Source organism: Nomia melanderi, chromosome 6, assembly GCF_051020985.1.
Source record: "Nomia melanderi isolate GNS246 chromosome 6, iyNomMela1, whole genome shotgun sequence".
Lineage (NCBI taxonomy): Eukaryota > Metazoa > Arthropoda > Insecta > Hymenoptera > Halictidae > Nomia > Nomia melanderi.
The window spans coordinates 1941655-1967497 of record NC_135004.1 but is presented as its reverse complement, the minus strand read 5'-3'; the positions used below and the strand labels follow the sequence as shown (position 1 = coordinate 1967497).

Genomic DNA, 25843 nt, shown 5'->3' with positions numbered 1-25843 from the left:
AAGTTTGACACGATATTATAGGAGAAGGCGTTAACTATCTACAAATCGGATCGCGCGATGAAACGCTACGAAGGGCTATAGAATGTGCTTCAAAGATACTCAAACTTGTCATCCCTGCTCTGCGTCTTTATGTCATTCCAGTCTCCTTCTCTTTCGTTCCTTCATTAATATTATATTTCTATCGTTTCGAGGATTGAAATTTACAGTTCGTTTGGGTTGTTCGTCCGTTCTTAGGAACTGGGCCGGGAGTTAATTCTTATCTTAGGTGAACTACGTTTATGGTACCTGTACACGAATCATACAGAACTGGTTCGCTTCGTTGATGCGATCGTTTGTGCGCTGATGGTACATCAGTTTTGCCAATTGGAAGGTACGGGGGAAGGGGATAGCTTCGTTCTGTCTCGTTTCTCAATTCAAGTTCTTCCTCCGTTGGTCCGATGAACGTGCCGCCTCGCAGCTTCGAAAGAAGATCCTCCGCCCGATTTAGACGACGAACCACAACTGCAAGACAGGACGCTTCTTAAACTTCGTTCCCCGCCTTTGCCGTCGTTCCGACATTTTCGTAACTTTCGAACCGTTTCTCGCGAGAGAGGATATTTCCGCACGGTTTCGTTCGCGATTCGTCTAGTTGACAGCTTGTTCCCGAATGCACGTTAATTGTTAGTCGACGATTACCTCGGTCGTGCGTTACGCTGGAGAACTAGTAAAACTAGAACTAATTGGATGAAATGTATCATTTGCCGCGACAATGGCGCGATCCCATGAATCATGGTTTTCTGGGAAAGCGAATTTGAGCGTTTCGATTCGTTATCGCTTCGTAAGAGCGTCGCGTTGAGATGATCGATTGCCGTGACTCGGTGTCGCGTTATTGTTTCGGTTAATTATCGTGTTTCCATCTGATTCGCATCGGTAACGTTGAAGTTAAGTTGTGTCGTTGAAAACGGGGAAACTCTCGATTTCCGATTTTATTGTGCATCGAGTGCAATAAACGAACAGGAGATTCACTTACGTCTGGTACAGTGTTATACACACAAACAGCTAGATTGTAGATCTTCTCGCATGGATCGGCGCCGGCTGAAAAATCAAACGTTTAATTAGGAAATACCTGACTCAAAGGTAACAAACTGCCGAATTATACATTTGCTTTTTAAGATTCCTTGTCCAATTAAATTAAATCCAATTAAACGATGAATATTTGAAAATATTTCTACATTATAAATAATGCTATCTAATACAGCGACATTTAGCTAGACGAACGTGCAATAATAGTAATGCAATTCAATTAAAATGATTTAATATTATGTTCTTTCCATTTCGCGTACTTTGCTCTATGAAATCAGATTTTTCAACTTTTTGGATCATCTTCTCTTCGATAATAAAAAAATCAGAATACTGAAACATTAATAATAAAAAGTGAGGAGTTTTTAGCTCTTTCTGTCGCGAATAAGAAAGAAGAAATGAAAAACTTAATTTCCGATGCAAGAAACGGGAACTGAATTCTTATTTTGGTCCGACTCGCTTCGGTTTACACTACTTCAAATACTCTGGATGACTGAACTCCCGAGAAAATGATTTGTTTAAGACGCACCTGCCGGGGTGCATTTTGCCAATACGCTCTCCGCTGTGTCCTGTAAGTTCTCTGGCAGTAGTCCCATCAACATGTCGCTTTCCAAGTTACCCTCGTCATCGACCTAAACCGGAGCGGTTCTTTCGTGAATCGGAACACTTGGAATTAGGGTGGTTTCATCGAACAACGGCGAACTTACCAAACTGAACGCCTCCAGCAGGCAGTACATGTAGCACGTGATCGATCTAGCCGACGTTATCCTGCCGGCCTGAACCTCGGCGATCTCCGCTGAATTCCGAATTAAGAAATTATTTCAGTGCAGTCGAAAATAATCTTTCCCACGATGTATAATAAGTTTTACCGCGACATCGGAGTAGTTTTTACTTCGATGCATGTCCAACCTCGACTCGATTCACTCGGAGGGACTTTTAATCAATTATCACAGACATTTGCCTGGGAATAATTGCGGCTTTAAACCGTTGCTATATCTCGGTGTGGGATGTACTTCGTTAATTATTGCAACAGTTCCTATTTATATAATATTTCGAGTTCTGGCGAGAAAACGACGTGAATTTGATCTTTCTCCGCCTCTACCTTGACTACCTCGAGTAAACAATGTTGAACAGCGGAAACAAAACCGATCGCGCGAATCAATAAAACGAATGTTACGCTTTAAAAGGCTGTGGCGCACGAACATGGTCACGTAACGGTTCCAAAATAAACATAAATGTTTTCCTTGGTACATACTTTAAGAGGCTTTACTGTTGGCCAAAGTGAGATGAAAATCAAGAGTAGCGAAATTGCAGTTTCAGTCTCGATTTCGAGTTATTGATCATAAACATTCGTTAATAGCGATGAATGGAATACTTTCTTTGCGCCACACGTGCCATTGTTGCGGTCTATCGTGGTTGGAATGGCGTTTCGACGTTTCTAACTCAAAAACGAAACGAAAATCGCAAATCTTTATCCTTGATTTTTGCTTAACGTTGTCGTGGGGAATCGTCAAAATGATTTATAATATTTTCATTGCGTCATAATTTTTAATCAAATTCTTGCAAATCAAGTCTAGTGGAACCTGAAGTAAATATTGGAACGAATATCTAAACGTATAAATAAATATATGTAAGAGTAAATTTATGCGCAATAAATATTTGTGGGATTTGCTGATTCGACAGAAATTCGCTTTGAAAAATCCGAATGTAAGAGTATCGACATCGACTGTCACATTCCGATACGCGAAACTTCCAACCGCGGCATTTCAAAATGCGAAACGTGTGACCGATAGAGATTTGCTTTGAAGCCGTAAAAATAAGATATTAAGTGCAGTGGAAAGTTCTTTTCGACGAGCTTCACTCGACTAGATGTATTTAGTTGATCAAAACCACCGAGTTTTTATCGTAATTGTACTCATAGATTCGCAGAAAACTGGTGAAATATCATAAATAACAATATCGATTACTCTGGTGATTAACATTTCACCTACTGGCTTACTGAAATAAAAACGCGTCGCTAATATTAGTGACCTATTACTTCAATTCATTATAGTTTTTCAATTAGGAGAACTTACAAGGTGTTAACCATTTGTACATTATTCCGAACGAAACCTTGATTTCACCGAAAAATCGAAAAGAACTTTTCGATAGTGTCTCGCAGTGGCGAAGTATCGATTGTACATGTACTATATATATTATGTCATGTTATAAGTAATCTCTTTTTATGCTAATATATCACTGCGCTTCGCAGTTTCCCTGAAATAGTTCCCCAAAACTTGTGTCGCCACTAACCTTCCTGTGTCCCGTGCTCGGCCATGCAGCGATTCTTGTCGTCTTGCACCATGTCGATTACTTCAGGTGGTATCCAATCCGGCTACAACAGAATCGAAACAATTGACGGCTGCCTCGTGAATCATTGCACCCGCGGAACAAACATCTGTCTATAGTGGCTCTCTCTCCACCTTTGAAGTGAAACTGTCGAATAGCAGCGTAAATAAATTCAATTGCAACTATACGTAATGCTCCGGTAGAATTTAGTAGTGACTCATTGCTAACCCCTTGTCATACAATATCGAGTCAAACTCGGAAGGAAGTTCTTGAGTAGAAGTTACAGAAAGCAACACTCAATTATTTTGGATTCAAGTTGAATACTACTTTTTTATTATTGATTTTTATGTTCTGAAGTAAAAGTGAATGTAGATGAATCGGGAATTTTTCTTTGGTTTTCGATAAATTATCAATGACAAAGTTGTTCTAACCCAGCGCGATTATGAAAGAAGTCATAGGACACGGGGTTAACCGGTACAGTGAAAATAATAATGTAAACGGTATCAAACTTTATTGAATTTATTTATGCCATGATTCGACGTTTATTGCGCCCATGTCGTAAAGTTCGAAGCGATTCCGTTTCTACAAATAAATTGTTTTCGAGATGTTAGAGTATTGTTGCGGTAGTTTAAGAGAAAAATTGGGGCGATGCTTCTAGTTTCGATGCTTAGTCGGCAATGTAATAAGAAGAAATTTCAGAAAAATTTTATTTTATTGGTGTTCGTATTTTAGGAACGTTTAACACGGCTCAAAATGATCTATTTCTAATTTCTTTTTTCGCAATTATTGAACAGATATGAGATGCTTCTCTGAAATATTTTTGGAGTTTCCATAGAAAAAAATTTTCGAAAAAATATGGAAAAGTCAGTTTTACTGCTCGGTAGGTCTAGTGTTAAGGATATCTGAGGTTTATCTACGGTTTGGTCTGATATTTCAGAACTTTGCCGCGGTATACCAGTCATGGCTACGGATTATCGGATTGTATTCAACTTTCTTTTTTCGCGACGAACGTGTCGAAGCTTCCATTATCTTATCGTCCGTCTCAACATCATCGATTAGGTAAATCGACATCCCATCTGACACCAAGTACTGGTGGTAATGCGAAGCGTCACGTCTCGTAACGATATCTTTCGCGAAATCAGCGATAGCGGCGAGATGAAGTACAGGAAGTAAACAAGTTTAACCTTTAGAAGATTGGTATTCCTTTTCTTTTCTCTTAGAAACAGATTCGCACACAACTAAAGGAGGTTTCGCTGATTCTATAAGTTAATGAACGTGGCTTTGGATAATGATCTACATAAATCGGATCGTTTGGCCGACGCAAAAGTAGCCACTTTTAAAAGAAAACTTCCCACGTAATTGTTTACAACTTTGAGAATTAACATTAAACTTTTGTTTACGCCGACGTGTTCCACTCGACAAGTTGGTACAAAGTTCAAAGGAAACCATATCGCGTGTACAAATAGTTCACGGGATAGAAGTTGATAATTACGGTAGTTTCCAAGATATTCCACTAAATGTATCTCTTATCCCCGTTTCCATTTTTTTTGACGTGCACGGTGGTTTCACTAACTTTTGCTGTTCGTATTTCTAATATATACGTAACATTATAATCGTTAGAGCTTCTCAAATATTTTCAAATGAATGAACAAAATAGCAAATTAAAATATTAACCCATTTGCATCATTAAGCAGAATAATTTGCACACAGTAACTGTTGCTTATCACGAATGGCAGAACATTCCACAGACAATTACTTTCAACTGTCCATGCGTTACTTGGTTATATTGGACGGAGCAGATTAATTTCAATCAAAAGCTTGAAAGACTTTCAGATGAGCATTTCTGATTTATAAAGTAAGCTTCACATTCAGAGCGAAAATGCAAATGGATTAAACAGTTAGATTAAGGAACTCATTTAAATCATCTGAATGCCAGGAGCAAACACCAGACTGCAAATCAGGCGCTTCGAATCATAATATTTTAATCTCAATTAGAATCATTAGGACCGAGTTGATCCAATCGATGTCATCATTACATAGTGTGCACCGCCGAACAATAAACGTTTAAATTTGGACACCGACAGTATGAATGGTAAGCCCTATCATACGATAACCGAACACAACGGTTAAACCTGATGCCATCCCCAATCAGAGATATCGAGTCCCGATTCGTCGTCGACTATGCGGATAGTTGATTCATGATTCATACATTCACTCGACCCCGTGAGTTCGGGATCGATCGGCGATGTTAACCCCTCGCCTTGTAATATCGAGAGGGAAGTTCTGAAACAGAATTTTTCCTCCGAACTCAACAACAAAATTGAATATTACCTTCCTAATAAGTTCTAATAGGTGTAAACCCATTTTTTCCCTTGTTAATTATTAAGAACAACGAAGCTTCGGAGGGGGTAGTTGTAAAAGAAATGATAAAACAAAGGCTTAAAATCTGCGAACAGTTGAAACTGAAGTTTCTTGAAAACTTTACAGGTCACCGGTGCATTTAGACGCACAAAAAAAAAACCAACCGAACTGGTCTAGGCTAGTGCTTCGTGTTTCCGGGCACAGTTTACGTAACGCCATGCTATTCACGATACTCCATTTGAATTTCGATCGATACGATGGATAATGCGTTCTATCGAAAGACGGGAGACGAAAATATATTCGAAAGAAACGTGCATTGAGCACTGATCTAATCGGCGCCTGAAGAACTTCGTATGCTTCGATTACGGATTTCTTTTTAATGTCGATTCCGTTTGATACCGGTATCAATCAGAATCGAACTGATATTGGTCTGTCATGTCATAAGAACTTAACGGTCAAGGTATTAGTAAATATGCAAGTTGAGTGTTTATGATCATAGGCAATGAACTTTTATCAAAGTTGTTTAATATAGCAATGAGCTAATATTCAAAGGTAATAAAAGACATTGTCGCGTACATATCATTACTGTTTAACACCCTGGAATAAATGACCCAACTAAATAATTAGAAAAACAGTAAAAGGTGGTTTCCTCGTAGATAACAAGCGGAAACAAATTCACACGAGTGACCTAGCACAATACTTAACACGTTAATTGTAAATATTACGACAATAACAGTAATCAAAATAATAAAATGATTTTTGTCGCTTACTGGCGGGATTAGTCTATTAATCGTTAATATAGGTATTATACAATTGTCTAAGGTACATATCCTAAAATGTCGGGTCACTAAAAAGTTATCATTGCATCCATTATTATACTATAAACATCATATTTGAACTATACACATTAGGAACGCTAAGATACCTAAAAACGTCGGGTTGTCCGAAAGTCCCTATTACATCTACCACACTATAGATGCTATCATCACATATAATAATATCGACATAATAACAGATAACAACACTAAAACACCCGAAAACTTCGAGTATTCCGAATATCCGTCCGTTTAAATACCCGCGCACCCCTTGATTCGCACTGTACAAGGATCTAGCCCCATCGAGACCCTTCAAGAAGCTTACCACGCCGGCGAAAACGCAAGCCGCGTGCACAAACACGATGCCTAGGAACAGCAGACCGTGGTTGGTACCCATTGTGGTCGGTTCAGCGATCGAGTCTCTCTATCCACTTGGCGGGCTTCTTGACACTTTCGCGAGCAACAATATGCGCCGGTGTCGCGTGCCGCGAGGTTTTTATAATGGCTCGCCGCGCCGGGGATGTGGCCGGGCGCACGGGATGTGGGCGTGCGTAACAGAGGATTTGGAGTATCATTTTTTAATCTTTTTGATTAAAGACCGTCGCCATCGTTGGCCATTCACGGGCCGGCTAATTCTCAACCGTGTAACGGAAGTGCGCTTTGGATTACGTGCGCGGATTGCCCATCGGCCGCGACCTTGTCCGCATCCTGCACCCCGTTCTCCGCGATTGCGGTCCAATCAGCCACCGAACCCACCAACCGAGCTCTTTCCGGTTTCCCCCAGAAATCTCAGAACATTCATGAATGAAATCGGACGTTTTCCTCTTGCCCATTGTCGCTGTTTTCATTGCTCAACGGAAACGGAGGTCGACCTACGAATCGAATGTCGTGACGAAATGTTGCCGCCGCGGAAGCTTGAAATGCCATGTTAAACATCGCGGGAGTAACGTTTAATTATGTCCCTCCTCGAGTCGCCCCGTGAGCCAACTTGTCGTCTGCGCTGTGGGAACGTCGCGTGTCATTTTGCGACAGAAATGACTCTTTGTTAGGGTAATTACATTGTATTGGTATTCCAATCGATTCTACGATACTGTGTATTAAAATTGTCACGGACCCCTTGTTTGGCAAGTAGTATGCGATTGGATTAAAGCACTGGAATTCAATCGTACTCATTTGTGTCGGGTAATAGTGTTAATCTTAATAACTTGTGTAAGATAACCTTAGCGAAGGGAAAGTCAAACGCTGGTCAAAATGGCGTTTCGTCGATCAGTCCTCCGATTAGACAGTACCCTTCTCCGAGCACTCATTCTGTAGCCTTCAAACTGACAACATCTTAGTAAAAAGTTTTATTCGACAAAATTTTTCAACGTTATTTCAATCCCACAAACGTGTATCCTACACTTGGTGTTATGTACGACAGTAACACTATTGAAATCCGCTAGTGCCTTGTAAAAGGTATGTGTATAAGTAGGAAAAAGGTCTTATGTACTCGACACTGAAGGCCATCTGCGTGAATGCGCCGCCGCCTTACATAGAAATGTAAACATTACCAGAATTCTTTGGAAAGTAAGATGTTTTTTAAAAGTATTTCAAATTAGAATGATTTCATTGGCGTTTTATACGACACCGTTTAATGATTTAGATAGCAGATTTGAACGTTACTTTTACAGGATTAAGTATTTCAAAATGATCGTACCTCCGAAGACACGCGTTGTGAAATTGTTTGAAGTATGTTTGAGAGATTCGAACTTGTCTTCATTAACTTCTTCCTCGGCGGACCACTCTTCTCCACGATGCGACGGCTCCCGCAATGGTCCGATCGTTCGGGGAAATTTCTTTCTCGGGAATACCCTCGGGAAGCAGTAAGAAAGTGTCGTTTCGTAAAACTCCGATCGGAAGTTGAATCCAACTCGTCTGGAATTGCAGCCAAGAGTTTCTCGGAGATCGTTCGCATTTTCCAGTGAAAACTTCGTGTACGAAGGCGCGTTCCGTGGAAAGGCGCATTGAAAAACGTGTCGTTCGATATTAATTCGGGAAATTCAATTGAGAATACTCTTCGAGCAATCGAGGAAATGGAGGAGAATGTAAAAGTCCACGGTTGGAATCGATTAATCAATCTACCACGGTTTTATTGTAGATCTTCCTTGTCTTATGAACTGGTCACGCAAAAAATATCGGCACTATTGATTTCTAGAAAAGTCGTGCTTGATCTGTTTCGTGGTTTCAAATTCAGACGAATAATTGAAAACTATTGGTGATTCTTGTGCAGCAAGATATTCAGACACTACGAAATTTGACTAAACTTTAAGGAAACTCGGCGAGTACACTCGCGAGAAATTATAAAATACATTCATATATTCGTAAACTATAAATTTAATTATATGATTTTACAAAATTTTAATTTATATTATTGTAAATATGCAATCAGAACGCGATAGGCACTTTAGATCTCAAGAAAAGAGCTATCTTAATTTTCCGAAGAAATTATAAATAAATCGCTCTAATTACTCGGCAGTTGTGGCGTTGAATTCTCCAGAGAATTTGAAATTGATCATTACTGTACAAATCTACTTGATCGCAGTCGTTGGCGGCAAATTTTCGCTTGAAATCGGCAGTAAAATGACTCTGCCGGGCGAAAAAGGGCCCGAAAGGAGTATAAAAAATTAACGCGTACGTCCGCGACGCGACGGGACGGTTCGTTATTGTTCGCAGCAGGTGAGCTGGCATATCTGTTGTGTGGCCGCTGAAATTACAGCGTTCGCGTCGCTTCCTCTAATCATTCGCTGCGCGAGCCAATTTTTTCTGATTAAAATGTGAAACCGTTCGTTAGGACTTCCGAACACGGCTGCGTCAATTTACGACAGCTGGTCGTTATCGCCGGGCCGATTATCCGTATCACAATCATTTTCGAGTTAGAAGGTTGGTTACGCAATTGTGTGCGCATCACAAACGGCGACAGTGGTGAGTGGAATCGGTAATCCCCGGTAATCATCGTTCGACGAACAAATTGTCTAACGAGGGGAGCGCGTGACTCTTTGATCGCCGGTTCCTCCGTTCGCTGGTGGATTTCGTTTTTTTCTGTCCGTCCTAGTGTCGAGCGCGTTACGTGCCCCGAGATATTCGTTATCGAAGCTCCGGTACTTCTGTGCGACGTGGGTCACCAGCGACAGCAAAAAAAACAAGACAATCGTACATAGGTACCTACGGATCAGTGTAGGGATGCGTTATCGACGTAACGAAAGGAAAAAGAAAAGGATATTATTAACACTAGAATAACCGCACCCGTCAAGATGGCGAGTTTTCGTTTTCCTACTTGTAGCAATGAAATGATGTGATTGTAACGATGATAAAAGTTGACGAGGGTACTCCGAATTTTCGAGTAAGTTCGTCGGCAAGTGAAATGAGCATGCGATGATCAGATGTGGTATACGATTGATCGGCAATTTAGTTTTGGTTCTTTCGAAACCGAGGATATTGTGTACGTCTCAGATGATGTTCAAAATTTCGAATTCTCTTCGTTTCGATTGCTGTAGGTATAATGTATCCGTCGAACGTTTTCTAGTGTAGGGACAGCGACTCGTTACGAACGCGTGATTTTTTACGAGTCACGATCGATCGCGGGTACGCGGCCCGCTATAGATGCTCACGATATATCACTTATTCAGTGAACTTGCAAGGTTCGCCAGCGACCGAGCATAAGTCGTTGTTGCGAAAGTTTTCGAACGCGAGCGAGCGTATCGATGCGGAAGTTCTGGAATCTCGTGCCTTAAACGCGTACGTCGAACAAAACCGAAATATTCCGTGACACCCGTTTGCTCGGAATCTCGAATTTCAACAGTATTATACAATGTAATCTATATTTTATTGTAATTGGACGCAATGAAGCGAACACTTTTACCGGAATTCGAAGTGAATTCTACATTAGTACTGCTTCAACGAGACTCCTAACAAAAGAAACAAAGTGTGCAGCCTGACAAAAGCTTCGAAAAATACAGAACAGAACATTTTCACATTCAGTTTTATTCATAGCTTTATAATGTTGAATCAACTCTCCTTCAAGAGACTTGAAACTTGACGTAAATTGTTTTCTATTGATTTTCATTTTGATAGTGTGCAATCTATCATCTAACGATATGCGGCACATACTGTGTTGGTGTACGTTGCGAGCGTGGATACACGCAGTGGTGTATCAGTATAGCGCCAATTAGCCAGCGCTGCTTTTATATAGTAATTGCAAAAAATGATAACTTTTTAATCTTTCTTATTCTTCTGTATCTAGTAGCCTAGCAGCTTGGTTCTTGGAGTGATTTTTTAGTCTTTTGTATAATTTATTATATTTGGTGACTTTTTCGTTTATAGTTTACTATGTCAATTTCCTATTATCGGTTTATGGTCCGTGTATTTTGATTTGCCCGAGTCCGTTTTATTCAACTCTAATTTTTCTACATTATTTCGTAAAGATCTGTGATAAAGTCTGGTAAACCTCCAGTTTGCTCCCTGCAAATCTTCCTCAGAGGATAAGGATCAATTTCTGCTGTTCCTCTTTTTCTCTTCGATACCTGGAAACGACCAGTCAAATCGCCATGCAACGATTACGCTTCCATTGCGCAACAATGTGAGAATTCGCAACGTTGACGACGCCTGCGAATCACTGACTCCGGAGAAGCCGTCTGTTTGCAACTTAACGAAATTATACGTAACGAAGCCCGAGTATCGTACTTCACACACATGACAGGTAGACGTTCACGCGCTCGGGTATAAGTCGATTTTTAACTCTCTGCCGGCGCTATGGACCATTAACACTAGAACCATCGAGCGTTTAATGTACAATATAAAAATATAAAAATATAAAAAAATAGAAATATAAAATATAAAAATACAACAATGTAAAAATACAAAAATATGAAAATATAAAAATTGTAACGATAGATTTTTTCCGGTTTCTTCGTATATTCATTATAATATTTAAGTGAAACAATTAATTTTCAAAATCATTTCGGATATTTAACACCTCTGAGATATCAATAATTGCAAAATACAGTGCTGGACAAAAATATAAGACACTTTGGATATTTCTATGTATCATATATTTGAAAGAAAAAAATGTACATTTTATACACCCTATGTCTTATATACCATCTGTAGAATGTGTGACATTTTTTTTTGCAGTTTTAGCAATATGTTTCCTTCGAACTTAAGATCTTGTATATACATTCTATAGATAGTATATAAGACATAGAATGTGTAAAATGTACATTTGTTTCTTTAAAATATATGAAATATAGAAATATCCCGTGTCTTATATTTTTGTCCAGTATTGTAAGGAAACTGAGACTCGCCACTTTGACGGGTTCGGTGGATCTATCGTAAAAGGCATGTCGAAAATCTTATTTCTTCGTGATTTCACTACGATTTCGAATTTTTATTGCAAAATTTTATGAAGATTCGGGTGAAGTGTCATTTGTATGTTCAATTAGAGACTACGATAAGTATCTCGGAATTTTTTCAGATTTTTACAGAATTTACGATAACGAGAAGTCAAGCCGCTTGATAAATGGTCCACACTGTCGTTGGTTAAACGCCATGTTGGCGGAGGGTTGAAGAATCCTCTCGTTGCACGATAGTCCTGTTTTTCGTTTATCATCACGTATTGGTGGGCGACGGAACAGCGACGAAAAAAAAAGGAAAGAATGGAAAAGAAGGGAAGAGTCACGGTCCGCTTATCGAACGTTAAGGGATCGATTCGTTTGATCGGAACGCACAAAGGGTCGTCCGTTTTTCATCAGTGATCCGACGTCCAATTAAATTTAGCGGTGGTCCGGCAGAGGAACGTTTCATGTAACGCGACTGAATGGGATTGATGCGCCCGTGGATTTTAGCCTTTAGAAATCGGGGATTTCTGACGAATGTCCGTTCCACTTATCGAATTTTTCGCACGCTTCTGTCAGGCTACTTTTTCGAAACACATTCAGCCACTAAGAACATTAATCACTCAAGAACTTACTGATCGAAGTCAGCCTCTACAATTTTCATAAGTAAACGAAGCTTCAAATATGCAAAATACAATCACTATTCAGGAATCAACAGAACCTGTGCCTACAAGGTCAACTTAAACACTCAATCATCCCTCAATTTCAAATTTAATTATAAATTAATAAACAAATCACATAACCTCTCGTCTACTAATTTTCAATCTTGAAACAAACATATTGCAGACACACATAAGACATTCACTAAAGCTTCCACAATCAAATTCCTACATACGCGTCTATACGCGCCGTATTATTCGAGAATTAACCGTACGACGAAAGGGTTGAAACTTCCAACTCACCCACCGACACATTTTCCGTCCCAAAGAAGGGCTCGCAATCTCAAGCACATCATCCTGTATCTGTTTCCCGATAACGGATAACGATTGGTTGGTTCTTCGAACGAGGCGAATGAAGAGGACGGCGTGAAAGGGTGAAAGAGATTGGAGGGATAGCTGGTGTTTAAGAGGCGTCTCGTTGCGTCTCTCGAACCCGGGGCGCATCGGTCTCGAAGCCAAGGTCGGGTTTCGATCGGCCGAAGAAAACGCACCCCAGCCAGCGATATATCGGGGTCAAGAGACCACTCGGTTCCTTAGCGCGCCACCGTTCGATTCCAGGACGACGGGGCAGAGAGGTACACCGGCAGGTGGGTCGCCGAGCGAGCCGGTGTTCGATTACACACACCCGAACCTTCCTTCCTCCTTTCGCCAGAATCGATCGAATTTCGCCGGATTTCTGCTGGCCGCGCGCACGTGCAGTGGCCCACCTGCGGCGCGCGCCCGAGTTTACGTTGCTGTGCAAACTCGGCTTAACCTCTTGGACCCGCGCGAGTGCTGCCCGAACATTGATACCGCTGCTCTAGATACAAACTCTGCACCCCCTGCCCTTCTGTGTTCCTCTTTTTTGGCTTTGCTACCCGGTCTTCTCTCTGTTCGACGAGTTTCATATTTGCTCATTGTCTTCTCGATGGTCTTTCCCCTTTTTTCTTTCCCTCTTTGTCGTCGTCTGTTGGTAATCTTGAATCTTCGATGAGTTTCATCTTGCTTATTATGTTCTTGACGATTTTTTCCCTTCTTTCTGTTGGTTTGGTAGTGATCTTGTTTTTCCTCAACGAATTTTATCTTGCTTATTATCTTTCTGACGATATTGCCCCCCCCCCCTCTCTGTCTCTCTCTCTCTTTTTTCTTGGTTTGTTGGTAATCTTGTATTTCTTCGATAAGTTTCATCTTGCTCGTTATCTTCTCCACGGTTCTTCTGCATTCGATGGATTTCGTGTTGCGGAATCCTGTTCTCTTTCTTGCTGTGCGATTTTTCTTTCCGTTTAGATTCTACGTTGCTAATTTCCTTTCTTGCTGACTTTGGTCTGCTTTCTAATTTTCTTTTCGTGGATTTTATCTTGTATGTTCTCTTCTTGGATGTCTGTTTTTGTTTTTTATTTTCCTTTGGTGCGCAATCTAATCTGTCTTCTCGGTGGATTTCACTTTGTTCGTTCTCTTTCTAGCTATTTGCCTTTTGATCCTTTCATTGGTAGATTCTACATTGCTCACTTTCTTTCTTTCTTTTCCCCTGTCTCTTGGTCTGCTCGCCTCGTATCCAATGAATTCCATCTCGTTCATGCTCCCGCTCTATGTCCTTCCCCTTGTCACACGGTTCGTTCCATAATCTCGTATCTCCTCAATGAGTTTCACCCTGCCTGTTCTCTTTTCGGCTTTCTTCCTTTTCTTTCCCCCTTTATCTCTCAGTTGGCCTTTTGCCTAACCGCGTCTGTCCTCGCCGGATTCCACCTCACCCATCTCCTTTTTCCATCCCTCTCCTATCTCTCTCTCTCCTCCCTGGCTGTCCTCTCTCGCTCTGTCCAGTTTCTGCTGAATAACCGCCCTATTTCACCGGGCGGAGTTTCATCGGAAAATACGTTTCGTTTGTTGCTGACCATAACGTGACGGGATCCCATTGTCGTTGAAGATGACACCGTCCTTCTGGAAAAGAGCGCAAAAGCGAGTACCTGGTAACTCGGGCGAACATTTTGCACGAATTTTGGAGTGGACTTATTCAACCTAATTTGTTGGCAATCGCAATGTTAATGATCCTAAAGTGGTTTTCTCTGCTGTTCTCTGGACTATAATTATCGCAAACGATTCGTATGTTTCTCGAACAATACGGCGCAAAGAATATTTTTGCGATAATTTCGGCAATACTACCGTACCCGGAAGACTTTCTATACGAATGCCACCGTGTTATAACTGCCACACACGCTTCGCGTAATCCGTGGGATGGGTTTGATGCGCGTACGTGACATTTCGGTTAGTTTAGCCCCGGTGTGTTATGATTAGAACACCGCGGGAACAATGCCTCGTGTCCATTAGCCGGTCAACTAACTGGACGGACAGTTTCATGCTAAACAGCTAATTTGCCGCGTTAATTTATGCCTCTCGATTAAACGGCTCGAATACCGGCACAACAATCGATGCCCGTTCGACGTTCGGCGCTCACAATGCGGCTGCCTGCTGCACCGCGCTGCATTTTTCCTGCGCCTCGACGCTGTTCCTCGACCGTTCGGGTTTCGTTTTGGTAACAGTGTGGATTTGTGAGCCGAAAATTCGTTTCAAAGTATGAAACTGGAGAATAATGGAAAATAATGAATAAAACGTGCTATCAGTGTCGTAGCTGGTATGATTATTGCTACCAAGGTGTATTGTTGTGCAATAATCGAAGCATCTCAGATACCCGCGTGGCGAGCCGGTGGCTTCGGGTGTAAACGAATGAATATTTGATGCATCGAAGCGCGCCAGAGGATTGAAGCCCAGTGGAACGATCGTTAGGCGTATCTTTCCTCGGAATCGACCGATTCCACTTGCTTTCAACGCGACCGTTTCATCGTCGTCGCCGAGAAAATGAATATTTTAATCGCTCGAAAACGAGTGAGCTTATGACAGTTCAGTGTACACTGACCCGCGACGGAAATTGCTTTTCCCTTCTTCCTGTTCCCATGGCTTAGCGATCGATATCCGCTTCCAATCTAGAAACTGATTCATCTCTCGGATTGTCTACCCTGCTATCAATGTCTCCGACTGATTAATACGTCAACAACACCTGCATTTGTGGATAAACTTTGTTGATCACCCGCGGGAAGACAGACGAATTTAACGTTCACAACAGTCGCAACTTCATAATGTTAACGCTAGAACTACCGAGAGTTTCACATGATTGATATGTAATCCTTATAAGGATTTCAACAACAGACTGTTTTTGGTTCCTTTATACGTTGATTATACCATACAAGTGAAACCACATATTTTAAAATTCATTTCGAATGGTTAATGCCGTTGAGATGTCAATAGTTGTGAAATAAGAAAACTGAAAACCGGCATATTAAAATGAAACCATAAATAGCTCTAGTGTTCAAACTTTTTCCTTTCTTGAACACTCCGGAAGCGAAAAATAAAAAAGAGAATTTGGGAGTGAAACGCAGGGGCGGTAGCAACGAAGCCGCTACAAAGCCAACAGAAATTAGCCGAGAAAAAATAAAAACTGAATTGAAACGTAACAATAAAAAAAACATTTTCTAGAATTCCGTTTACTCCGTCGCATTCGGTCTCGCTTCCGTCCTTTGTTATTGCTACTCGCCAATAATGACCGTGCGTTGGAGGTCGAGGCGGCCCGAGCATCGTGAGTGGAAGAGTCCCTTTGCTCCTGTGCACTTTTTTTAACTTGCTGGCCAATGGATCTAACGTGAGAGGCGTATAAGTAGTATAGTCCGACGGAGAGAGGACTTCGCTTATCCTAAAAGTTAGAAAGTCAGGGAGGCAAGTGGACACTTCTACTGACGATGTTCGGACCGCCTCGGCCTTCCACGCATGGTCGCGAGACCGAATACAACGGAGTCAGATGTGAGTCGTTCAGAAGCCAATGCGGTTAAGTCCAGAAAGCAAAAATTGAGAAATTTAATATATTTTAAGCTATTTTCAGTTCAAACATTTTCAGAAGCTATAAAAAGGAAGGCCTTCTGACCTAGAAAACGCGAAGAAACAAGTAAATCCTTTGATAACAAAACAGAATATTACTTATTCCATTAAAATTGACAAAAATCAGAACATATGAAAAGAATAAAATTGGCGACACTATAAATTATATTTTCTATCGTTCCACCTCACTTCGTCGCATCCAGTCTCGCTTCCAGTGTCCCCTTGCCTCCATGACTTTTTAGCTTTGAAGACAAGCGAAGTCTTTCCTCCGTCTAACTATACTTTACACATATTTTCGTTACTAATTCCTATGTTTATGTTTGCGAAAATAACGTGTTCACCCGTCCCGCAGGGGCAAAGAACAAAACAAACGAGAACACGTGCTCCGGGCAGTATGCACTCGTGTACGGAGTATTGATCGCGTTCTGCGGGTTACTCGTTTCGCCTGTTCCGTTAGCGGCGCGTCGATGGTTACTGGCTACCGCTGCCTCGACTGCAAGCCGCTGCAGCTCGCTTTGGTTTCGCTGGTTTCGCGCTGCACGGATTATTTTTAGGGAAATCCCACGTGGCGCCGCGGTTAAAGGCGAACGAACTCGCGTAACTCTCAGATTTAACAACAGCAGAGCTTATTAACGAAGATAACAAGCGAAACCTGTATCTCTCGCTGAGTTTCACGGATTGCTCATTTACAGAATGTCCTTTTCCAATCTTGCCATCCACTCTTATAGGCTTTATCTTCTTCCTGAAACTCGCTTTAGTTTGTTCACTTTCCATGACTCTTCCTCTCTTTTCTTTCACTATTACGGAAAATGCAAAATAACGTTTGTAATAGGACCGTTTTAAAAAACACTGGGTCACGCAGGATACACAATTCGGGTCATATAGAATCGAGCACATCACGGAACACTTATCATTAGCTTCACGAAGCAGCGAAGTATCGGTGCCCACCCTGCCTACAAATACTTCTTATTAATTACAGTTACATTCGCTGTGACTCACAACTGAATTCTTCGAATTCGAGCCTGCTCGTGCATACATACGTTATTAGGAGTGTAGCAGAGTCCTTTCGTTTTTCTTCTAAAACCTTGCACAAAAGTAATCGAAAGCTACAGATACATTTGAAACTTGCTATACATAATGAACACGGTCAGCCTGAAATTTCAGTTAATCCAAGCTTAAGACTAAGATCCAGTATTCCAACCATGGAAATCAAAGAGTCAGAACACAAAGAAACAAAAAGAAAATACAAAGTCCGTCCAACTTCATCTTTTCCTAGTACCTGAACATCCCTCTTTCCAACCCGTTCCCTAAGCTATCATACTTGTCTCTATCAGTTTACATAATCCGTGGCCATCTGGCATGTGCGGACAACGATCCACGTGTCGCTTTCCCGTGGATAAGATCCACGACGTCAGAAGAAGAGGCATAGAGGAAGAGAGAGATAGAGAAGAGCGAGCGTGTCGCGCCACTGAAATCCGCAAGCTCGTTATTTATTCTACAGGTGGCCGTAGACGAGGTTTCGGTCGCGGCGTTCGTCTCGTCTCGTCTCGTCTCGTCTCGTCTCGTCTCGTCTCGCCTCGTCGACGCGATGTAAAGCGACGTGGAAATATTTCGAGGCTGGTTGTTCGGCTGGTGGCGGCGCCGCGGCACGCGATCCATCATCGATTCGGAGCGCGCGAACGCCAACCCCTCAGCCCTCGTTCCTCAGCCGCGCCGCGGAAAGTCGCAATTTCCGCGGGCGGAATCTCGTTTCGCGGCCTTCGAGCCACCCGTGCCGGAATCCTGTTCCGCTTCCGGCCAACCATCCCCTATTCATACGTAATCGCGCGGAGATTGAACCGTAGCCCTTCGTCGATGGTCGAGGAGCCTGATGATCGTCTTTGAAAATTCGAATCTCCAATGTCGTATGCTCAATTCTGTTTTTTTGATAGATATTAATTGTGAAGGAGAATTTTGGGACGATATATTTTATACATGGGGAAATAGAAATTGTTTAGGAACCAAGAAAATGGGAGAGATAATGTGATCAGTCGTGTGGTAATTCATGTTAGAACTGAGGTGATTAAGGCACATCGAATCAAATTGTATACAGAGACAATGAATGTTTTTGTAATTCGTGTTAAATCGAAATTGTGCAGGAACAAGGATTAGGTGTGTTTGAATGATAGTCTTTTCTTTTTATTCGGTCTTCAGATGGTCGTAATTTATTTCTCTTTTTATCGTGAAATGGAATGTTTCATTTAGGAGTTTGATGGCAGTGGGAATGTTACTTTTGGTATTATTGCGTTGTCTGTGCGAATAAGCTGTAAAGGGTGAGAGGTCACTTAAGGTTCTCGGAACATTTCACTGTCAACAGGAAAAATATTTCATGTGACCGATACACATTATATACAACGTTCAATACCAGGTATATAAATACATTGACCTTTCGATGACCGAAGCACATTCACCGGAAAAACATTGTTATCGGTTAATGCTACCGCTGATTTACCCGAGGAAGAGTTATCTTAGTGATTAATCCTGATTACTCAACCATTTCTCGATCAAAACACGTTCCGTGTTCTCCAAATTAAAATCTATCGGAAATCAATATTCATGCGTTAATTCTAAAGTTCTTCGAATCAACGAATACCACAATCTCAACGTTAAACGCTCGCATCGTTCGAACCTCTAATGAATTTTTCTGAATCTAAGCAATATCTACAATTTCAATGTAATTCGTTACTATACTACAACCTTTTATGCATTTATCACAAATTTATACGGAAAAATATATAAAATACCCAAAATTTGCACTGGGCAATATTAGCCAGGAACAAACCATTATCATAATTACATTTTTCCAATCGCGTTCCTAACCACTTGCGCTGTAAAGATGTGCTACACGCGTCGTGATGTTTTTATTCCAAAATTCCCAACGAAATATTATACACGTCCATAGTCTTATTCTATTACATATTCTAGATTATTTTGAAATCTACCACTTTGTACAAAATTATTGATAAATAATATTTGTGTACATATCTGTATATAATAGGCAAAAACAGAATTCTTCGCGCGAGATCCTGCGGAGTCTCTGAATTCATTGCCACCGCAAGTGGTTAAGATTTCAAATTTGCCTTAAGATTTACCCTCCACTCGACGCCTTCGCCCCAACCGATTTCCACTGTGTTTCACCAACTGATGAAACGATTATTATATCCCGTCGTTTCCGTCACCGTTCGTATCTGCTCAGCGATAACTGTTCGCGGCCGATTCCGTCCTTATATACTGATATAATTGGATTTTTCTGATACATAATTCATCTCGTGTCGACTCGAAGCGTTCGCTCGTTCTTCCTCGCCCCCTGGATCTTGATCCTCGCCGGCCGCTTTCCCGAGCTCAAAGGGACTACGGAATGATGGGAATTCAGCTGGTATTTGCGTTTGATTTATCCACCGTATCCCGGGATTGGTTATACCCCGTAATATCCGGTGTCCCGTGGTACCGACGGATTGCTGCCCTTCCCCTCGACACCCTCCGACGACTCCGATATCCCGCGATAACTCCGCGGTGATCGCCGATTGCCCCGATCCGCCCTCCCACGCACGAACTGCACGCTGGAAAGTCGACGGTTCCGCTGGAATTAATTTGCCAGCTGAAATTAGCTTTCGAGATACGTTCCTCGCGGCGCGCTCCCTGGATAGCTTAACGTTTCAACGTCGGGACGGGCGGTTGCGTTGGAAACTCGCGTCCAGTTACGTTGATTAATTCTTCTCCGTGATAAATGCCTGCGGTAATTCATGGGTTATTGGACAGCTTTCTTTGAACTCTGGAACGTCTGTTTGTTCGATGCAACTGGGCGATATTCGTGAAAGACTGTTGATTCGATTTTAATTCAATTTGAAAGAGGTCATTTGTGGGGTATAATTAGCGCCCTGCTGTTGTGATGTTAACTTGTAATGTAATATCGATTACTACGAGTCCTTTCGCGACTGTACTTGATAAATGTAGTTTAACGTTAGTCATTTATCAGCGGGAAAAAGAATTTCTTATTCTATTCGCCATATTTATTTTAAACCTGAACGATTGATAATAGAAGAGCGGTGTTTAATTTATATTTAAAAAAAGTAAATGACATTTCAACTCGTCAAATCTAGTTTACAATTTTCATCGCGAGTCTAACACGATATCATAGGGGTTGAAGATAGAATTGTTCTGTGGAAAGTATGTAGAAAGTACAAGCGAAGAACGTATAAACTAAGAAATTAAATATTTTCCAATTTCTTTTCGCGACTGATCACGCTCAATGAAATGAAACCAAAACGAAACTGAAAGGAATTTCATTTATTAGTTTATTCATCTACAAAACCATCGACGCGATAGATAGAACTATTCATTCCCAAGCCGCATAAAAATGCATTATCTCAGAGATTCATTCTAGTCGCAGGAAAGCGGTCGAGTGAACACGCAAGCGCGTATCGGTATGCATGCGAGAGCGGCAGCGAGAAGCATCCAAGACGCGTCGTTAACACCGGTATTTATTATCGTTAGGTTTAAAGGTCGCATATCACGGAGGCCGGCGATCCAGCTAGATTACAGAAAATAGATATTTTTGACGCGACGCAGCGTTCGATGCATCGGCGAGAGGTCGGAGCGGCTGAAAACCGGGATCCGCCAATAACGCGGCAATCTTGTTGGCCGTAAATTTCTTCGTGGGCTTTTATTCGCGGCGTCTACCGGCGGTATGTTTACGGCGGAAGAGGCGACCTCGCTAGAAATTCGTGCCAATCGCGGCGTAAACGGTAATATCCGATAACGAAAGGAAAACAGGATTCTCCGTAGGCGTCGTACGGTCGGTCAGTGCGTTCTCTTATTTCACAGGGTGGGGTCGTTAAAGGTTACTTGACCGGCGTCCGCGTGTCTCTCCGCTGCAAAAGAATTTGTTATCCCGGTCAACCACGCTGTCCACAGAAAACGTCTGTTCACATGTCCAACGAACTGAAGGGGCAAGTGCGGCAGGGGATACGGTCACTCGCGATGAACGTTGATGCATCGGTTTGGACCGTTTTCGTTATTGGTTGATTTGCGTAGACTGAGCTCGCGAGTGAAACAGAATACAACGAAGTGAGATACAAATAAATGGTTGACGCCTATATTCATTCTCTATCTCTATCTCGCTTTGTCGTATTCTGTTTAATTTGCGATTTTCGTTATAATCGTTGCGATTTGTTTAATTTGCAATGAACAAAATAACGTATTATACAAAATGTTTATAACTTCACGACCTGTCGCAGTCGAGTACTTCCTACCGACTAAACTGAAGTAGTTCGAACTCGTATCTAGTATAGAAAACAAAAATTGAGAAAATTAATGTCTCGGCTTCTGAAATCATTATACAACATATTCAGAAGCTATAAAAAGAAGGGCTTTCTGGCTTAGAAAAAACGAACAAACGAATCCTTTATCAGCTAGAAACAATATTATTTATTCCATTAAAATTTACAAAAATCAGAAAATGTCAAAAAACCGACTTAACCGGATTGGCTTCTGAGCGACTCGAATGCTAAACGAAAAAAAAGCCACACGTCGATCTTTCGTTAGTTGAATAACTAAACCATTCATTCGCAGCTTTCGATTTTAAATATCTAAGCTGGATGTCGCCGTTACGGCGGCATTCGACCTTAAAGGGTTGACAAAGGAATTTATGAGACGATCTAATACATCTCCAACAGCTACCTCGCATCCCCTAAAAACCGCTTCGAAAAACGAAATCGAATCTGATCGCAACGTCTAGGGGCGGCGAGTCTCGCTTCGCGTGTGTTGGTGTCGCGCAGCCATGAATGGCAACGGGGTATCCTCTCGGAAGTAGGTCACCGGCGTCGGGAGACGGTAGACGCTGCGTGGGTGGAGCAAAGTCGTTCTGAAAGGACTAGCGGAGAGAAGGCGATGCCGGGCGACGCGGAAAGAAAGAGGCGTCGCGGCGGAGCGCGGGAGGGCGCCGAAGGAGAAGGGTTGAAGGAGTGGCAAGGGTGGCCACCCTCTCTCGCCGCTGATCGGTTCCCGACCTCTCCAACGTCTTCCGCGTTTCTCGCCATTCATGCTGGTTCCGCGTGTTCGTTTCAGCTACGCTCGACGGAGATCGAACCGACACTGTTCCCTCTTCCACCCCCGCGTGCCGCTGTATCGACAGCGTTTTCTATCCTCCACCCCCGCGAAGAATGGGTCCCGTTTAACGAACCGGAGAAAATTAGTCCTTCGCATTTGAGGGCTCCGGAGAAGAGGCATTTAAAATTTGTCATTATAAACTGTAATGTTTTAGTCATTGACCTCTTCAAAGCTGAGTTTTTTTTTTAAATGGACGAAAATGATCTTAGGGTTTGTTTGTATGCGATTTGTTTTGTTCATATCGATACGATCTAAAGAATACGATGAAAATTATATGAAAATTAAGCGAGCGTTCGTTGGATGGACATTAACGTTAAATTAAAATCAAACGTACACACATGTGCCAGTAGACTTGTAGAGGTTAAATATATTATAACATTCATATCTACAATCAATAGAAAACAGTAGAATACATCTATGACTTTTCTTTTCGTACATATATTATTTATTTATATGTGAATGTGTTTGTTCTATTAAAATTACTTCGAGTTGCTGGCAATATTAGTGAGCAAAAGTTTTGAGTGCAAAGGGTTAGGCGACACAGCATTAACTGACGAACGAAGGATTTTGGTTCTTACGTATTATACGAACTACCTGCGGCTTACGTATTATGCGAACGTGTTAATTAAATACTAACCGAGACTTTAAATGTTGTGATTGCTGAATTAAAAGTATTTTATGTTATGGGTCGTAAATCAGGTTGTATGGAAAATCTTTGACAAAGGATACGGTGTGGTTACGTATGTTTTGAAACATCCGTTGTGTAATGTTCGTCGGTGATCCTACGAGGAAAGACGTTGGAATTGATCCGGTAAGGTGGAGCAAGCCATTGGATGTGCAAGAAATAAACTTTATCTCAGTTTCGCAATTCCTGTTCATAAAACTGCAGGTTTCTGTAAAAATTCGCGGACCGGTTGTTAAAGTGTTATTGTGTCGATAATCTCATTGGTCAGTTCGTCGATGCTTCGTATCGTCGTTTAAATCTGAGTAAACCTGTTCTTAAAGGCTAAGGTCATCCTCGTTCCAGTAGACACATCTCTGCGTATACAGTGTACACGAGTGGCACAGCCGAGAAAGGTACATAACAAAACTGTAAAACGTAAGGGGGAGTCAAAATAAAAAGAAAACATTACAATTTCCTGCATAACGAAATCGAGTTTAAAAGATTGTTAGTTTTATAGTAATACATTGGTATCTTCTCTTGAGACTGATATTTGTAAATAATACTGTTATTCCACGAAGAAAATGAAATGAATAACCCCCTTTAATCTCGTGTTTGGTCAATGTTTTATTTGAAAGATTTGTTGGATTTCATAGAATATTGGAAGTGAGATGATCGCCAAAACAAACGTTGCTAGCGAACGTGTTAAGTAACGCCAAGCGAACATAATGCCGAAGGTCGTTGTTTTTCCTATGAGAAAGTTGCACGCCGTTGGCCTGCCCGCGCGCAAGGGCCTCCGGCTCATCCTATAATTTCTCATTCCACTGCACCTTTGCCGACTCATCGAGCGGTCGATGTGCATAAGGGGTCAAAAGAGGATAAAATTACAAAGTGGAAAGTGTCATCGGCGTTCGATCGGCCCCGGTTGTCCTTGAATATCATCCGCGGAAAAGTCGAAGGACGCTTCGACTGCTGAATATCTAATATGATTAGATCGTCGTTGAGCTTGTCCCGTGTTCGTCACAGTTTTTTCGAAAACTCGATCGCCGACGGTTTCGAACTATCCGTTGTACCCCGGCAACTAATGCTACACGCATCACGACCTATCAAACGGTCGGTTTTCAAATCTATATGGTCCGATTATTCGATTTTTTAATTTTTGCCTTTCCTTTTGTTTCTGTTTTCGCTTGACATTTTATAGTTGAATTTGTTTACCTTTATTTTATAAACAGTTGTTTGACCAATCACGGTAGGAATAGGTGTATATAGGTGTAGAAATTTTAATGTTCACTCATCTATACCGAATAATAAAATTATACAAACATCTATGTGATTTAATAAGAATTCTCACGAATCTTCGAACGAATTTGGTTCTTTCTTTAAGATCTTCGTTTTAAGATTTATTAGAGGTTCTTTCACTTCTAAGCTTCTGATTGAAGTAACTTTATGAACCACGTTCATTAGACTATCGTATAAATTGTTCAGTTCAGAGGTTCACATCTTTTCCCCTAGTCGTGCCACGTGTCGATCTTCGGAAGTTCAGTCCACCTTTGAAAAGGACTCGGCTCTCGGGCGAAGTCCAGTGTACCTTGAAAAAGGTATCGAAGCGTGGAATAGCGGCTGGCGTAGGTTTATCAGCGGTTCAACTAACTCCTGTAGCCGATCTTCCGAAGTTTGAGCAATCTTTCGAAAAGATTTGGGTCATCTTTTCCGCGACTTTGAAGTATCGATCTCTTGCGGCTCTCTGGAAGCTGGGTTCATTAGTCCTCCTTTGATTATGTACCGTAGAAATGATACTATTGGCATTATTTTTCCATTAAAACATCGATCTGTATTGGATTATAACTATTTGTAAATTGTGTCATCATTATTAGTGAAATTCACAATAGTATCCATAGTCATTAATTATAATCCTCTCGTATTTTGATCCTTTATTCGAATCATAAGTCATATCACAACCATACGAGTCGTTTCTTTTCAAAATGGCTCAAGTGTATTTTCAAAAAAATCAACTTGATGCTTAGAATAGTTACAATTCTACATTATCTTATTAACTTTAAACCTCTCTTCCTCTCTTTTCTTAAATGAACTTTCCACTTTTAAAGTGAACGATAATTTACTAAGATGTTTACTAACATCAATCTTTTTTTCTAAAAATTTCATATATTTCCTTCTCCCACCCTGATCTAAGAAAAAAAGAAACCGATTTTTCGAGTTGCCAAATTCGAAACGGACAGCAGCCGCTTCGTTCCCGAAAGCGGGACACATTGCGCTTCATCCTTACTCCCAGGATATTGGCGACCCGCATTTCCTGTAACGGAAAGTAACAACTCGTTCTTTCTCCACTCGACCACCCTTCCAGTTACGCCTCGCTCATTCATTCGGCCGCTGGTCGATCGGTGAACGATTACGCAATGGCGGCAAATGCCGCACTGTTTTCGAGGTTCGCGAGCATCGGCGACAGCTGCGTAAATGTCGCGA

The 25843-nt window shown here is 41.5% G+C and overlaps 2 protein-coding genes across 7 annotated transcripts in view; one reads left to right on the top strand and one right to left on the bottom strand.

Annotated features, from left to right (window-relative positions):
* Nucleotides 1-25843, top strand: part of Crtc (CREB-regulated transcription coactivator) — a 102071-nt gene that overhangs the window by 25115 nt on the left and 51113 nt on the right. The gene's annotated exons all lie outside the window — the stretch shown is intronic.
* Obp1 (odorant binding protein 1) lies at nt 147-7049 on the bottom strand. Its single transcript, XM_031977921.2, has 6 exons — nt 6889-7049; nt 3352-3433; nt 1767-1855; nt 1589-1691; nt 1010-1074; nt 147-501 (listed from the first exon to the last, which is right to left on the bottom strand). Exons 1-6 carry the CDS (start codon nt 6958-6960, stop codon nt 484-486), a joined length of 429 nt encoding a protein of 142 aa, XP_031833781.1. The 5' UTR covers nt 6961-7049; the 3' UTR covers nt 147-483.

Excerpts from the sequence above, each read along its gene's own strand:
- Obp1 (XM_031977921.2), bottom strand. The coding sequence starts at position 6,960 with ATGGGTACCAACCACGGTCTGCTGTTCCTAGGCATCGTGTTTGTGCAC. Across the intron at positions 3,434-6,888 it reads CTTGCGTTTTCGCCGGCGTG|CCGGATTGGATACCACCTGA; the intron begins GTAAGCTTCTTG and ends ATTCTGTTGTAG. Across the intron at positions 1,075-1,588 it reads GGCAAAATGCACCCCGGCAG|CCGGCGCCGATCCATGCGAG; the intron begins GTGCGTCTTAAA and ends TTGATTTTTCAG.